Source organism: Mesoplodon densirostris, chromosome 10 (assembly GCF_025265405.1).
Source record: "Mesoplodon densirostris isolate mMesDen1 chromosome 10, mMesDen1 primary haplotype, whole genome shotgun sequence".
Lineage (NCBI taxonomy): Eukaryota > Metazoa > Chordata > Mammalia > Artiodactyla > Ziphiidae > Mesoplodon > Mesoplodon densirostris.
The window spans coordinates 98,321,524-98,338,034 of NC_082670.1; the positions used below are offsets into that span (position 1 = coordinate 98,321,524).

At 41.0% G+C, this 16,511-nt stretch overlaps 1 protein-coding gene across 3 annotated transcripts in view; it reads right to left on the bottom strand.

Annotated features, from left to right (window-relative positions):
- Positions 1-893: 893 nt before the first annotated feature.
- SUMF1 (sulfatase modifying factor 1) overlaps positions 894-16,511 on the bottom strand; it is a 110,567-nt gene continuing 94,949 nt past the window's right edge. For all 3 annotated transcript variants that reach the window (XM_060110036.1, XM_060110035.1, XM_060110034.1), the window contains 2 exons: positions 11,765-11,824; positions 894-1,858 (listed from right to left, as the gene is read on the bottom strand). In XM_060110036.1, the coding sequence (XP_059966019.1) occupies positions 1,748-1,858; positions 11,765-11,824 (171 nt within the window). In that variant the 3' untranslated portion in view covers positions 894-1,747. The remainder of the gene's footprint in view (positions 1,859-11,764; positions 11,825-16,511) is intronic.

The following is a 16,511-nucleotide window of genomic DNA, read 5'->3' on the forward strand; positions in this document are numbered from 1 at the left end:
AAGTAAGTGGGAGGTAACAAGTAAAAACAAAAACTGTGCTTGAGTAGTGGTAACTTTAAGAATAAAATACCTTATTTCCTCCATTAGCCTTTTCAATGAAGCAAATGTTTTTGTTTGTTTTGCCCAAATTAATCATCAACTGATGAAAGCGTATAAAGAAACATTTTATATCCACAAAGTGACAGACTAACAAATGTGGCCAAACACCCCAGCAACACAACTGTTTCTCAGGATAAATGTTTTAACATTAGGAGGCTAGGTGCAAAAGTAGCAATCAAGAGTTGGCTGAACACTTAAGAATATTATGTGACTTAGTTTTTGAACAACCAACATAAAGACAAGCCTCTCCTTTCGAATGACATGCTAGAAACAAATGTGCGGTCTTCAAGGACTGGGGAATCAGGCTGGGATCCTGATGATAGGGACCTCTGGTTGGAAGCCATCACTCTAAGACAAGGTGCTTTCCTGGCATGTGAAGCAGCTGTTGGGTTTCACAGGATGGAGGCACCGCCCTTGACCTTGTCTCATCTACTGAGGCACGAAGAAGCACGCTCATAATTAGGTTCCTGGCAGAACAGCCTTGCTTTTTGGAACAAAAATTCCCACAAACTGCTCAAATATCCAAGTTATCAAGTAGCTAAACGACAAGAAAGTTTTCTAGCAAACAAAACACATACATATCACAAAGTCATTTCTTTAAAATAAAACATAATAGAGGGAAAGAGAAAAGGAAACAATGAGAGTGAAGCCTGATTTAGCAGATACCACTTTATTCGACACAGTGCATGATCTGAAGCATCTGACACTCCACAGCCAACAAGATTTCCTACTTCCCTATTACAAAATACTGGATACCCTGAATACAGTTAATTCAGGTTCTTGGTTTTTTTCTCCTACATTTAGAATTAAACTGGTTTCTCCATGTAGCAAACATTTCACATTCACCAAAGGCTTTGGGGAGAGGGGGAAATAGGGCTTGTAACTGCCCCCCTGAACCAAAGGCACTTAATGTTAAAATATAAAGCACAGTAAAGTCACCTCACAGACATCCCTGCGTGTTCAGATTGCTGAACTTGAGCGCACCATCACCGGCCCAAGTGGGATTCATTTTAACAATGTAAAAGACACTGATTTCCTTGAAAAAACAAAGTGCAGTATGAATATAAAGACCCATCACTGCCACCCCCCCCCCATTCTTTTCTGAAAATAATATATAAGAGAACAATTATTTTACATGATTAGTATTACCCAAGGTTCACACATGGGAAAAAACAGCTAAAAAACAACCTGCCATAGATTCTCACTATGAAATCACAATAGAATCTGATATATTCAGACAATATGCGAGTTGGGAGACAGCCTCAGACATCATGTTGTGCATCCCCTCACTGGACAGATGAGGTCACTGAGGCCCAGGAAGGTCAAGCGTGGGACCCCGGGGTCTAACCCCAGCGGCAGAGCCTGGGTAGAACGCAGACCTCCTGAGTCCTAGCTCAGGGTGCCCTCCACCGCCTTCCTCTTTAAAAGACTCTCAAAAGTAAAACATGAAATACACCACACAATAAAGCACACTTGCTGATGCAGGTCAGCTATTTGGTCTCGCCACATGGTTCCTTTGGCCATTGGGCAGGTATGTAACCCACCTCGGGGTGGGAATTCTTCACACGAGGTTGTTCAGCCTTTGAGGGAAGCCGCGTGCAGGTTAGACATGACTTCTTCTCCGATTCAGGAAGGCTCTTCGTGGCTCTTAGCCTGTGGTGGGCAGGTGGTCGGCTGCACAGCGGAATCCCAGATTTGAAGCGGAGCTGTCAGGTGTGTTCTGGCTTCGAGCAGCACAGCGATACCTGTAGCAGTAGGACTTTGCAGAGATAACCAGATACATGAGTGCTCTTGGACTCTGGGGTGAAGGCTCTCAACTGTCAGACTGATGTTGTACCCAAGTACCAACTGTAGAGAATTATGCCTGTCTGCAGACAGTGCCTGCCCTACAGGCACCCGCCTCCTGCACAGTTAGCAGCTATGTTTCCGAAAAGGGTAGCACATTCAGAGCTCACCACATTATCTGGTGTTATGTTATAAACATGACTAGATATAGTACAAAGATGTTGGTGTCAGCATTACTTAGAACAGTTAAAAAAAATGTAACGACCAATGGTTACATAAGTTATGGCGCATCCATAATTTAGACTCGTAAGCAGCCATTAAAAGGCATGTTTTCATGTAACATTTAATGACATAGGAATTTCTCAGGATACAATCTTAAATGAAAAAATCAGAATACAAAACTGTATATGTGCTATGATCTCAATCTAGATAATCACGTATGCCAAAGAAAAGCAGACTGGAAGATTCAAAATGCACCACAATCTGAACCGTAGTTATCCTCAGGCAGTGGAGTTTCAAATTTCCGATGATAACTATGTATTACTTTTATAATTTAAAAAGTTATTTGCACATTTAGAATAGCATTTGACAAGAAACCAAGTAATAAAGCTAAATGGAAATTGGGAAAATATTAATTAAGAGCAACATTAAGATATTATTTACTATCCAGCAGGTTGGCAAAAATTGAACAGCAAGCCCAGGAACATCAAGAGTAGGAAAGGCTGTGGAAAACATTTTTTCTTAATACATTGCTTTTGGAGTTTAAATCATAGTAATTCATAAAGCTATGTATCTTTGTGTGGGGGACTTGTTTGGTATTGTTTTATGTTATAAGAGCAGAGTATGGTATATACATATGCACAAACACACAGGCATCAAGCTCTCCAGGCATGGTGCTAGGCGCCTTCACCACTTATTTGACTTGATCATAATGGCCAGAGGAATTAAATGAGTTACCCTACATGACACAGTTGTTAAAAGAAGTAGAATTCGAACCCAGGTCTAACGGTGGTGTGCTTGACTGCCTAGCAACAGTCGATACTCGTAGATGAAAAGGCATCACAACTCATGATTCTGTCCCACCCCTGTTATAGCCCCCTGCATGTACACACGTACTTCCACAAATAAGAAAGCCTAACACATATCCCTGGTCACCTACTAGATATTCAGTGAATAACCACAGATGACTGGATTCAAACACTTCAAAAGCTTCCACATTCCAAAAATAACCATGCATGGAACTCTTATGTCCTAAGATCTTTGATCAAAAATAACAGAGAATGGGGCTTCCCTGGTGGCGCAGTGGTTGAGAGTCCGCCTGCCGATGCAGGGGACACGGGTTCGTGCCCCAGTCTGGGAAGATCCCACATGCCGCGGAGCGGCTGGGCCCGTGAGCCATGGCCACTGAGCCTGCATGTCCAGAGCCTGCGCGTCTGGAGCCTGTGCTCCGCAACGGGAGAGGCCACAACAGTGAGAGGCCCACATACCGCAAAAAAAAAAGAAAGAAAGAAAGAAATAACAGAGAATGAAAATAAACTAGTTACCCTGTGTACCCAAGAGCATCAACTCTGAGTGGGCCCTGGGAAACTCAAGTCCCTGCCACTGGTTAACGAAACTGCACAAAGAATCATGTAGAGTAACTTTGGAACTCATGAGGGAGAGAGAATTTGTGGAGGGGCAAAATAGGTCAGCATGAAAGAGGTTTTTTGTTTTTTCCTTAATTCTTATTATACTCCTTTCTCTCACAAAAGTTGAATGTTTCTAATCTTCATAAAAATTATCTCTAGAGCTGACAAAGGAATTCTCTGGAGCACTTCCACCATAAAAAAAAAGAAAAAAAAGACATGGTGCTCTGTCTTTTATAGATAGCAGAACAGTAGCAACCAATTTTCCCATTTTCCCTGTGGCCAGTGAAGAATGTAACACTATTACCAATATTCAGGCAGGCAGAGGGAAAATGAATAAAAAAATATGCCTGAAATAATGAAAGAAGTGATGGCATCTGCTACTACCTGTGATTGGGATGCAATGGAAGCTCTAAAATGAGTAGAGGTGACCATGCAGGAAGACACAGCAGAAGCTCTGTTCCATGTAGGGCCTACTCACTGGGCTGCTGTGAAGCAAGGTGCTTTGGTATTTCTAGAATCAAGCTCCTGTGGATAATGCAGGGCCCCAGGCTCTCAGTGTATGTAGTGAATTCCACATTGGAGCAAGAATCGAGTTTGGGGCAGGGGGGCAGGCAGTCAGACAGGGACATTCTTGTCCCATAACTGGACCACACATGACAAAAAACAATCAAGCGTTTCCTGATCGCCTCCTATGCACAGTGTCCCGCTGGAGATCACAGGCTGGTTGAGGAAACAATGATTACACATCAAAAAGCTACAAAACAAGCTAGGGTTAAAATATTCTGAGGCTACTATTAATTCAGGGGAGGAAATGGTCACTAAATGTCTAATTTTTTAGGAAAGACTTCTGAAGGCAGAACTTGGCCAGAGCGGGAATTACGTGATTATGGCAGTGGTCTTCCGACTTGAGTATACAGAAGAATAGCCTGGAGAGCTCATGTAAATAACTATTCCTAGGCCACAAACCCAGAGATCCTGATTCAGTAAGTCTGGTGTGGGGTCCAAGAATCTGCATTTCTAACCAGCTTACAGGTGCTGCTAATGCTATGGGCCCATGGACCACAAACTGAGTAGCACCGATTTACAGGACTTAGAAACGAGGAAAGAAGGTATGTTAAGTGGAGAAAACAATGACATCAGAGGCATGAAAATGGAAAAATTCAGGCAAGTGAAGAGGATAGCAAGGCCACAGCCTGAGACTGTCAGAGCATGGTTTATTTATTCATTGAATATTTGAGAGTTTACAACATGCTAGATGCTATTCTGGGCACAAGGGAAGCAATGCGGAACAAAACAATGTACCCGTTCGGGAAGCTTACATTCAACAAGGAGTTAAGTAGTCAGACAATAAATAAAGAGATAAATTCAAGACTGCTTCTGGCAGTGGTCAGCTTGGAAGAAAGTCACATAGGGAGAGAGGACTAGGCGTGACTAGGTGCTACTTAGATAAGGTGGCCTGGGAAGGCTCCTCTGATGAGGCGCTGCGAGAGCTGAGCTGCCCAAAGATTTAGAGAATGAGAATTCCAGGCAAAAGCAATGAGTGGTACAGGGAGGATAACATGATAAAAAGCAGGAAACGTGGGTAGATAAATAGCATGGAGTCACATTAAAGGTGGTCTTCTTGGCAGAAAGAGGTTGGGCTTGACACAGGTGGAAACTGTGACAAACATTTTGCTAATTTACTCACCTGAAAAGGCAAAATCCAAGACTTATTAGCTATTTAACCTTAGGCAAAGCCTTTCTGAATCTGCTCCCTCTTCCAATAAAATGGGGCTATTAATGGAATAATGTCAAAATGCTTCATCTTATCTTTACGTGAAAAAGTAAAGCAGTAGACATGTGGAGATTATTGTAATTGTTACTTTATAATGAACTCAACACTCTTAATTAAAGGAGCTCACTTTGCCTGTCTTATCTGACCTCCTTGGGTTAGCCTGCTTCCTTACTAAAACAAAAGCAGCTTCTCTGCAGGTCTTAGTGATCTTGTGTTGGGAAGATGATTCCTTGCCAGCATCTGAATATGGTTACGCATTTGCTACAAAAATAGGAAAATTATTTGTTATATAAATGGAAAAGGTGAAGGGGTATCTCTGGTGACAAGGCATACGACTGAGGTCTTTGTTGGATGGCATAGTTCAATATGCAACTTATCTCTCAAATTATATAACAAACTGTTTTAAAATTTGGTTTTCATATGCCACAAAATGCAGGCTGTAGCAACGGTGAAGAATTGTGCCTGACTGGAACACTGTGATCAGAAAAGAGATCCATGATGTATAAGAGATTATTGACCATAGTCATATTTGAAGGCCCTGGTACATACAGCATAATTCCATTTTGGGAAGAAAAAATAAAAGTGCACCAAAAAGTTTGGTAGAATACTATTAATAGTTTTCTTCAGAAAGCAGGGTGAACGATTTTTTTCATTTTTATGTTTATTATTTATTTTCTAATTTTTATGCAATGAAAATGTTTTGCTTACATAACAAAAAAGCTTAAAATCAGTGACAACAAAAAGAGCTAGTCCTTTTTTGGATCATAGCAGTACCTAAAGTCTTCCATTAACCTAAATGATGAAGAACTAAACACTAAAAAGCAAGTCTCACTACAAGTTAGTGTTGAAAGGTCAGGACCATCACATGAGAAAACAGTCAGTTCACATTATCATTCCACTGCAAATGCACTCATTCACTCAGCAAACATTTATTAATAAGTAGTTCATTTTAAATTCCGGTAACGGGCAACTAATGGAATACGTAATTAAAGAGGAAAATGGTCTGATTTCATATGTCCTCATTGCTCTTTCTTTTTTTCCAACTCTACTTTTAGCACCAAAAATGGTTATTAATGATGTTAGGTCTTTGAGTGGTTGAAATATGGGTCATTTTATTAATTAAGAACCGAGGTAGTAGTGAGGGCCTATTTTAGCCCCATTTCATCAAAATGGCTAATTACTTTGTGAAATTGACCTCGATATCTGCACTAAGAATATGATCCTGGATTCAAGAACAATTCATTTAAGATAATGGCTTACCAGCCTTGGGGCTCTGAAGTCAAGTGGGACGGCAATATGATTTTTATGAGAGGAAGACTTTTAGGGATAAAGAACAGTTTTAAGGTAATTGTAACTCATTATGAACAAAATGACTATAGAAAAATGACACAGCAGAACTCAGGTCTCTCAATTTCCCATCCATTGCTCTTGCCACTGACACTTGGACAACTCCTTTTGCTACTAATCTTGGTGTAAAATGGTGGGGTTGAGGGTGTAGGGGAGTGAGGATTTCGTCAATGTTGTAGGTTGGGCTAAAGATCCCACAGAGATTAATCTAACAACTTCAAGAAAGACTAGTATTTCTTGAGTACTTACTATGTGAACTGTTCTAAGAACTTCACATGTATTAACTGACTTAATCCTCTCAATAATCCTGAGGTAGGTATTATTAGCATGTGCATCGTATACACAAGGATAAAACCGACGCACAGGTATGGTAATAGTGTGCCTAAGGTCACATGGTTTGTAACTGTGAATCCAGGATTACAGTCTTTTCAGTCCCATTCCAGAATCTGTGCTCTTAACACCATGTTGACTCATAGTTGTTCTTTCTGTGCCTCGTCTCCTTACTGAAGCTATACTTTGGAGGGACTTTCAAAAAGTCAAAAATAATAATCAGAGCTTACTTTAGCCATGCAAACTGGCCCTGGGCCACAATCAAAAGTAAGTCCCCTTCTGAGCAAGGTGATTTTTTTTGCAAAATGAATTACATTATTCTTTTCTCTTTCTATTGATTTTCTTTCTTTTACTGATTTTTACCTGTGCTATAGTAATCATTTCCAGGATTCTGCCTATCTAGTTAGCAGTTCACTAGTTGGTTTTTATTCAAAAGAGAAAATGGGGGAAAACAATCTTATTATAATAAAGATGATGATTAAGAATGATGGTGTTGGGCCTCCCTGGTGGCGCAAGTGGTTGAGAGTCCGCCTGCCGATGCAGGGGATACGGGTTCGTGCCCCGGTCTGGGAGGATCCCATATGCCGCGGAGCGGCTGGGCCCGTGAGCCATGGCCGCTGAGCCTGCGCGTCCGGAGCCTGCGCGTCCGGAGCCTGTGCTCCGCAACGGGGGAGGCCACAACAGTGAGAGGCCCGCATACCGCAAAAAAAAAAAAAAAAAAAAAAAAAAAAAGAATGATGGTGTTAGCAGCAACTAACTTACAGAGACTTTACCATAAGCTACGCACTGTACCAAGTGCTTATTTACTTTGCTGCATTTATTCCTCGTAAGAACCTTACAATAGGTGCAATTATGATGTACATTTTACAAATGTGAAAACGGAGGCTTAGAAAGGTTAAGTAATTTGCCTAGTTACAGGCAAAGACTAGCAAAGAACAGTTACAGAACTCCAACCCAGATCTAATTCTAGAGTCCACATCTTAATATACTTAGTGGCAGTTAAAACTGCCACTCTTAATCTAGTGTAAAGAATAAGCACTGAAAGTAATTCACAGCCAACACTGTGCTGTTTTCTTGACTACACCAAAATAACCAGGCTGAGGTTAAAAACCTACATCATCTACAATTAACTTGACCAAAGATCCTAGAGCTGCCGTTTCTCTCTGGAAAATCTTGTGGATCCCACTCAGTTTTGTCACTCTGCTATTCTCTTTTCCGGAATACTCTCTCCATCACTCTGAGCCTGATTAAATTAAAACTTATCCTTCAGGGTGACTAAGAAAAGTTAAAGATGTATAATATAAACTCTAAATCAGCCACAAAAATTTTAAAACAAAGAATTATAGCTAATAAGCCAAAGGAGAGACAATGAAGTGATAAAAAAACACTTAATCCAAAAAAAGTTAAGAAAAAAAAAGCAAAAGGAAAAGAACAGATGAGACAAAGAGAAAAACAAATATCAAGACAACAAATTTAAACCCAGCCATACCAACAATCACATTAAATGTAAATGGTCTAAACAGCAAGTGAAAAGGCAAAGTTTATGTCAATAAATTCATTAACTCAGCTGAAATGGACAAATTCCTTGAAAGACACAAACTCCCAGAGCTTAATCAAGAACAAACAGATAATCTGCACAACTCTGTAGCTATTAACTAAATTAAATGTATGGTTACAATTCTAGGCCCAAATGGTTTTCCTGGGGAAATTCTATCCGACATTTAAGGAAGAAAAATGCTAATTCTACATTAACTCTTCCCCAAAAAATTCAAGATGAGGGAATATTTCCCAATTCAATCTATGAAGCCAGCAATACACTGATACTAATACCAGACAAAAACAAAAACAAAAACAAAAAAACAAGAGACCAATACCAATCACAAACATATTTTAGCAAACTGCATCCAAGATATATACAAAGGATAATACATCATAACTAAGTGGATGTATTCCAGGAAGCCAAGGATGGTTTAACATTTGAAAACAGAAAATCAATGACCATAATTCACCATATTGACAGGCTGAAAAAGAAAAACCACATAAACATCTCAATAGCCTTAGAAAAAGCATCTGGCAAAATCCACATCCATTTCTGATAAAAAAAAATTCTCAGAAATCTAGGACTAGAAGGAGACTTGCTCAAGCTGATAAAGGGCATCTTTGAAAATGCTATAGCTTATATCATAGCTAATTTTGAAAAGTCATATGTTTTTCCCCTAAGATCAAAAATTAGGTAAGACTGTCTGTTCTTACCACTCCTATTCAACAATATACTGGAGGTTCTAGCCAACACAATACACTAAGAAAAAGCAATAAAAGTATCCAGATTAAAAAGGAAGAGGTAAAATTGTCTATACTCACAGACGGTATAACCACTTATGTAGAAAATACAACAGAATGTACAAAAACAACAGGGAGATCAACTCGATGCTTTGTGACGACCTAGAGGGGTGGGATAGGGAGGATGGGAGGGAGGCTCAAGAGGGAAGAGATATGGGGATATATGTATACTTAGAGCTGATTCACTTTGTTGTACAACAGAAACGAACACAACATTGTAAAGCAATTATACTCCAATAAAGATATATATATATATATATATATTTTTTTAATCTACAAAAACATCACTTATACAGATGAGTTTAACAAGGTTACAGGACACAACATAAATATACAAAAACCAACTGTACCATGAAAATGTATTTATTAAAAATACAGGGCTTCCCTGGTGGTGCAGTGGTTGAGAGTCCACCTGCCAATGCAGGGGACACGGGTTCGTGCCCCGGTCCAGGAAGATCCCACATGCCACGAAGCGGCTGGGCCCGTGAGCCATGGCCGCTGAGCCTGCGCGTCCGGAGCCTGTGCTCCACAAACGGGAGAGACCACAACAGTGAAAGGCCTGCATACACACACACACACACACACACACACACACACACACACAAATATATATATATATATATATATAAAACGTTAAAAGATATTTTAAAAGAATAAATTAAGAAGCTTATAAAAATTTTAAATATTTAAAATAAGCAAGAAAAATGAAATGTTAAAGTAGACACATTCATATGCATGGCACTGGAATATTTTGGTGTTCATGCTTAAAATGTTTTTTACAGGATTCATTTTCTCCACTTATTTGTGAGAAAAAAATCTTCTGGTCTTTAATTCTTATAGAGTAAATGGACTCCCAATTAGGAAAAGTGCCATATGTCAGACACATAACTGGTGGTAATTAGGGTTTTGAGATGCTCTTGTGCAAAAGAGATTCACCTGTTTTTCATGAAAGTCTGGTTCCCCAGCAAGAGGATTCAGATACACCTGCAGCAACAGCTTCAATCAGAGGAAAAAAATCTGGGACTACAGACAGATGGGTATATGAACACTTAAAAATACTGGGACAACCTAGGGCAATGCTTTTAATTTAAAATTAAAGTTAGAATTTTAAAGATAAATTTGTCCACATCTTGTTATAAAGGTAAGTGTAAAGCATAAAGTCAACTCAACTCTATGAACTGCCACCTAAATAACTACACTAAAAATTCTAAGAAATGCAGAAGACACACACCCCTACGAACTCGCAGGTATACATAATTTAAATAGGTTCTCTTTAGGCCAGTGGCTCCCAAACTTTGATGTATGTTATGATCACCTTGAGAGCTTTAAAATCCTGATGCCCAGGTCACAATCCAGAAATATCAAGTCAGAATGAGGTGAGTGAGGAAATAGGCATCAATATCTTTTATAGAACCCAGATGATTCTAATGTACAATAAAGTTTGAGAACCATTATTTTTATTTATTTATTTATTTTTTGCGGTATGCAGGCCTCACACTGCTGTGGCCTCTCCCGTTGCGGAGCACAGCCTCTGGATGCGCAGGCTCAGCGGCCATGGCTCACGGGCCCAGCCGCTCCGCGGCATGTGGGGTCTTCCGGGACCAGGGCACGAACCCATGTCCCCTGCATCGGCAGGTGGACTCTCAACCACTGCGCCACCAGGGAAGCCTGAGAACCATTATTTTAAGGCAAAGTTTGACAATGCCTCCATTATCAAATTAATAACTTAATCTGGAGCCATTACAGTTTTAAGTCTCTGACTGAATTACCATGGGAAGCTTCTTGTAATAACAATCCGCAAAATGCCATGTTTGCATAGAGATAGAAGTTGAAGTGCTAGATAAACTAAAAATATATGATTTAAAGAAAAAAAGGGAGAGAAGTGGTATTCGATTTCTGAACACCTTAAAAAGGTAACTCAGGAAACATTGAGTTACTTCTACTCACCAAGAACAACCAACTCTGACACTGAAATTATAGCCCAAAGAGAAGAATCATTCTCTGAGAGAGATGTTTATTCCACAAAGCACACACTATATACCTAGAACACTTGGGATGTTTTTATTCCAGTATACCACAATCTACCCTCCATTTATAACTCTCAACTTAATCTCAACAGACAAGCCAGAAATTTACGGAAGTCTCAAATAAATTAAGGGTGTGCTTCCAGACTTACATGCTGGAAACCAGATAAATAGCTCACCCTGATTCATGGGACAACAAAGGTCTCTCAAAGGGTCAAGATACAACAGATGGAATATGGTTGACAACAGATCATTTACAACCTCTGCTTCTTGAACCACTTTTCCCCATGCCTGTGCACAAACTTTTTTTTTCCTGGCGTTGATGGAGATAGGTATGTATTAACAGAAGTGGATGAGACATCTTGGGGCTAATGTTTACAATGGATCCATAAACCTGCTGTTAGAACACCAAAACAGAGTTTAGTGACTTGACTTACCTTATGGCACATGTAGGATCCACCTTTCTTCACCCGGTCTTTCCCAGAAGGGGGGCCTTTCTGTGGAGGAAGAGAAGAGAACTCGCTAGTCCATAAAGCACAGCTGTCCCTCCCACAGTCAGAGGGTCTATTTTAAACCAACCAGCTCTCACATGGTTGCCTAAAGTCTCCACATGCATTTCTGCCCCTGGGTCTTGCACCTGCACCCGTGCACCTTCTCGAATGCCCACCTTTCCAAATCCTACATCTTCTAAGGTCCAGCTCAAGTTCCGACTCTTTGGTGAACTCTTTGTGACTACCTTAAGCAATCCAAACCCCTACAGTGTTTCCTACCTAGATGACTAATAAGCTGCTTCGCAGCACCTCTTACATCACCTTCTCACACTGATGGGCAAATTTATCCTGCATTATAACTGGCCAGCTCAACTAAATTGGCAAGCCTCTTTGAATTATGTTTTTAAAATCCTACTGTTCAACACCTAATAAACCCTTTGCTGACTGAATAAACGGATATGCTTTTTATCTTTAAAAAAATTTTAGGTCAGGTTTACTGAGGTATACTTTATATACAGTAAACTTTTATACTTTTAAAACTTTTAAATGCACACTTCTGATGAGTTTTGACAAGTGTATAGTCATGTAACCACCACCACAATCAAGATATAGAACATAGTTTATCTTTTTCAAAAAGATTTATACAGTATGTATTATGAACCAAGTAGAGTTCTAAGTATTCTGCAAATATTAACTCATGTAATTTCTGTAACGACTTCTGAGATTAAGCAAATGCCAGAACGAGGATTCACACCGAGGCAGCCTGGCTCCAGAGTTTAGAGACCAAGAGTATAGGAAATTGGGCAAGGCCTAAAAGAAGGCAAGAAGGAACAGTGGCGGGACTTTCCTGGTGGCTCAGTCATTAAGAATCCACCTGCCAATGCAGGGGACACAGGTTCGAGCCCTGGTCCGGGAAGATCATACATGCCGCGGAGCAACTAAGCCCGTGTGCCACAGCTATTGAGCCTGCACTCTAGAGCCCTTGAGCCACAACTACTGAGCCCATGCGCCACGACTACTGAAGCCCATGCGCTCTAGGGCCCATGTGCCACAGCTACTGAGCCCGCGTGCTGCGCGCCGAGAGCCCGTGCTCTGCAACAAGAGAAGCCACCACAATGAGAAGCCCACGCACCTCAACAAAGAGTAGCCCCCACTCACCGCAACTAGAGGAAGCCCGCACGCAGCAACGAAAACCCAACGCAGCACCCTCCCCACCAAAAAAAGAAGGAACAGTAGCTACCACTGCAATGAGAATTGGAGCCAGAAAAAGCCAGCCAAGAGGTAAGACTATTACTTCTAGGGAGGGCTCTGGATAAATGTGCAATGGAAATGAACACCGTAAAGCTGCCAGGACAAAAGCCTCATCATCACGTAAGCCATGCAAAGAGTATTTGAGAGTTACCAGTAAACTCCTACAAACCAGAGCCACATCTGGGACATCTGAGGGGGATAAGAATTTTTTGCTTTTCCTTTGTTATGCAAGAAGTCAACTAATCATACAGCTGCCTGTTCTTTGTTTACTGAAAATAAGAGAAGGTTGAACAGAGCCTCCTGTCTTAGTTTTCCTTTTGCTTATCAAAGGCCCAGACGTCAGTGGCAGAAGTTAAAAGAACCATGTTTTCTCCAAGCATGGCTAACACACTGACTCGCAAATGTCAACTTGTGGGCAGAAGTTCATGTTTTCTTCTAAGCCAGGTACTTAAAAGCTGTCAAAGACCAAGCCACTGGTTATTTTTCATTCCACTGCAAGGCCACGGCATTTCCATGGCCTTAAATGTTTTATGTTACATTAACAAACTTTTATTGATTACAAATGGGCAAGCTATAATTGAGAGGAGCTACATATGAAAATAATGACTTCACAAAACAGCATCCTTCCCAGGAGTAACTGGAATCTTACAGCTATTACAACAGAATCTGCTGGGTGAGTTTATCATTCTATAAAAGCAGCATAATCACCAAGAATTCACTGAAGCGGAAATGAAAGCATTTAAAGCTGTGTAGCTATCCCATAGCACGGCCGCTCTCTCCGACATTAAATTTCTTGCTTGGGGATTCTTGCGTTACACTGCTTCAGGGGGGTCTCTGCATGCTGGGTTACAATGGAAAAAATGACAGTTTAAATGCTGATTAAAGTCTCTCACAGTATCTGCTATCATGCAAGATTAAATTCTTTTGTCAAGTTAGATCCAAGAACAACAAAAAGGAGCTGATTTGCCAACAGGAAGGAGAACAGAACAGTTCCCTTTCACCACCATCTCCAATGAAGTAAGTCTGCAATCAATAAAAATGACACTCGGGCTTCCCTGATGGCGCAGTGGTTGAGAGTCCGCCTGCCGATGCAGGGGACGCGGGTTCGTGCCCTGGTCCGGGAGGGTCCCGCGTGCTGTGGAGCGGCTAGGCCCGTGAGCCATGGCCGCTGAGCCTGCGTGTCCCGAGCCTGTGCTCCGCAGCGGGAGAGGCCACAGCAGTAAGAGGCCCGCGTACCGCAAAAAAAAAGACACTCATCAAAGTGACCCAAGCGCTCATGAGAGTCATCCCGGGCTGAAACGACCACAGCAGTTAACACAGTCCTCTAGGTGGCTGCTCATTTGGTCCTTATAAATAAAACTATTTTTGCCAGAAAACAACATGATGTAGGATCAGCTACATCTGTTTGAAATGCTTACCACTTTGCCAAAAAACAAAACAAAACAAAACAAAACAAAAAAAACAGAAAAATTACTCGGAGTGTGTAGTGGGTTGACTAGTGTCCTCCCAAATTCATGTTCACCTCAGAATGTGACCTTATTTGGAAATAGGAACTTTGAAGATTTGTAATTTCTGTATTAGTTAAGATGAGGTCATACTGGATTAGGGTGAGCCCTAAATCCAATGACTGGTGTCCTTATAACAGGAGGAGAGGACACAGAGAAGGCCATGTGAAGATGGACACAGAGACTGGAGTGATGCAGCTACGAGTCAAAGAATGCCAAGGATTCCGGGGAACTGCCAGAAGCTAGGAAGAGACAAGGAAGGATTCTAGAAATTCTGAAGTGAGTATGGCCCAGCCAGGACCTTGGTCTCAAGACTTCTAGCCTCCAGAACTCAAAGAATAAATTTCTGTTGTTTCAAGCCACCAAGTTTATGGTAATTTGTTATGGAAGCCCCAGGAAACTAACATAAGGGGGAAACGTCTCCATTTTTCTCATTAAAGAAAGGATCGGTAAATCAAAATTAACGTTGTCTCTCATGATCAAGTTTGTTACTGCAGGTTAAAACAACTTGAGAAGCTACCGACGGTAGTGTCTGAATACTTCACCTCTCTGACTGTATACTTGGCAAGAAGAGAGGGCCATGTCACATAACCTGCACCACCAGTACTCAAGAATCTAAGTAAAAATACACACTGAACACAGAGACCCTGATCAGAAACAGACAAGAACCCATGTGAATGTTGTCTCCAAAGGGACTACTACCCATAACTGCTTTACTCCCAGACAGCAAAATACGAACAGGTCTCTAATGCTTGGATGATTGCAAGGACAGCAAGGAAAAAAAAAAAAAGAGCAGGTTTCTAAATGTTAGCCCCAATAATCTCAAAAGGCCAAGCAAGGTGTATCTCAAGTTCTCAGGACAAGAGCTGAAGGAGTAATGCTCCGAGTGCTAGTGCAGGGGAATAGAGCCTCATCTAAAACACCTCGGAAGGCATAGAAGTCCTTAGTGATGAAACAAATCCACAGAGGATGCCACAGAACCACTCCTCAGCAAGACTGGCTTGTTGAATGAGGAGTAAGCCTGCAGGAAGAGGGCTGACCGATGTGCTGGGGGTGGCCAGCTCGTTCTTCACAGGAGCATAAACAACGACATTTTATGTAGTGAAGAGATACGCTTCCCTTTCCCTCCGTGTCATATGCAATACAACAACAAGGACAGCAAAAGAGGGAACAGAGCGTCTGACAAATTTTCATCAGTCAGCAAAGAGACAAAAAGCACTTCTTTTAAACCATGTGTGATGAAATCCACAGTGTGGAATACTAAGCAGCTGTTAATAAAAATGAGGCATGTTAAAAAAATATGAGGCACTTCTGTATGAGTATATTGTACTGTCGCTTTCACTTAGAAAATGACATGGAATCAAGCATTTATTCTGATTTTCTTATATGTTGTGCCCCAGTGGGGAGTTGATTACCTGGAGTGAGCATCTGGCCCTGGGGCACAGGAGGGTGCCTCCCCCCACAGGCCGCTCCTCATGGGTCAGTCATGCACTCGTCCGTATGTGCTCATTTTCATTCATTTCAGTGTATGGTTTGACCCATGGATTATTTAGAAGTGTGTTTATTGTCCAAGTGTTGGACATTTTCCTATTTTATTTCTGTTACTGATTTCTAGTTGGATTCCACTGCAGTTGGAGAACACACTCTGTATGACTTCAATTTTTCAAAATTTGTTGAGGTTTATTTGATGGTGCAGGATACAGTCTATCTCGGTATATGTTCCATGAGTACTTGAAAAGAAGGGGTATTCTGCTGTTGTAGGGTAGAGCGTTCTACAAATGTCAAGTAGATCCCATTGGTTGATGATATTGTTGAGTTCTTCTATATCCTTGCTGATTTTCTATATAATTGTACCATCAATTGTTGAAAGGAGCATTACAGTCTCCACCTACAATTGCAGGTTAGTCTATTTCTCCTTTCAATTTTATTAGTTTTTG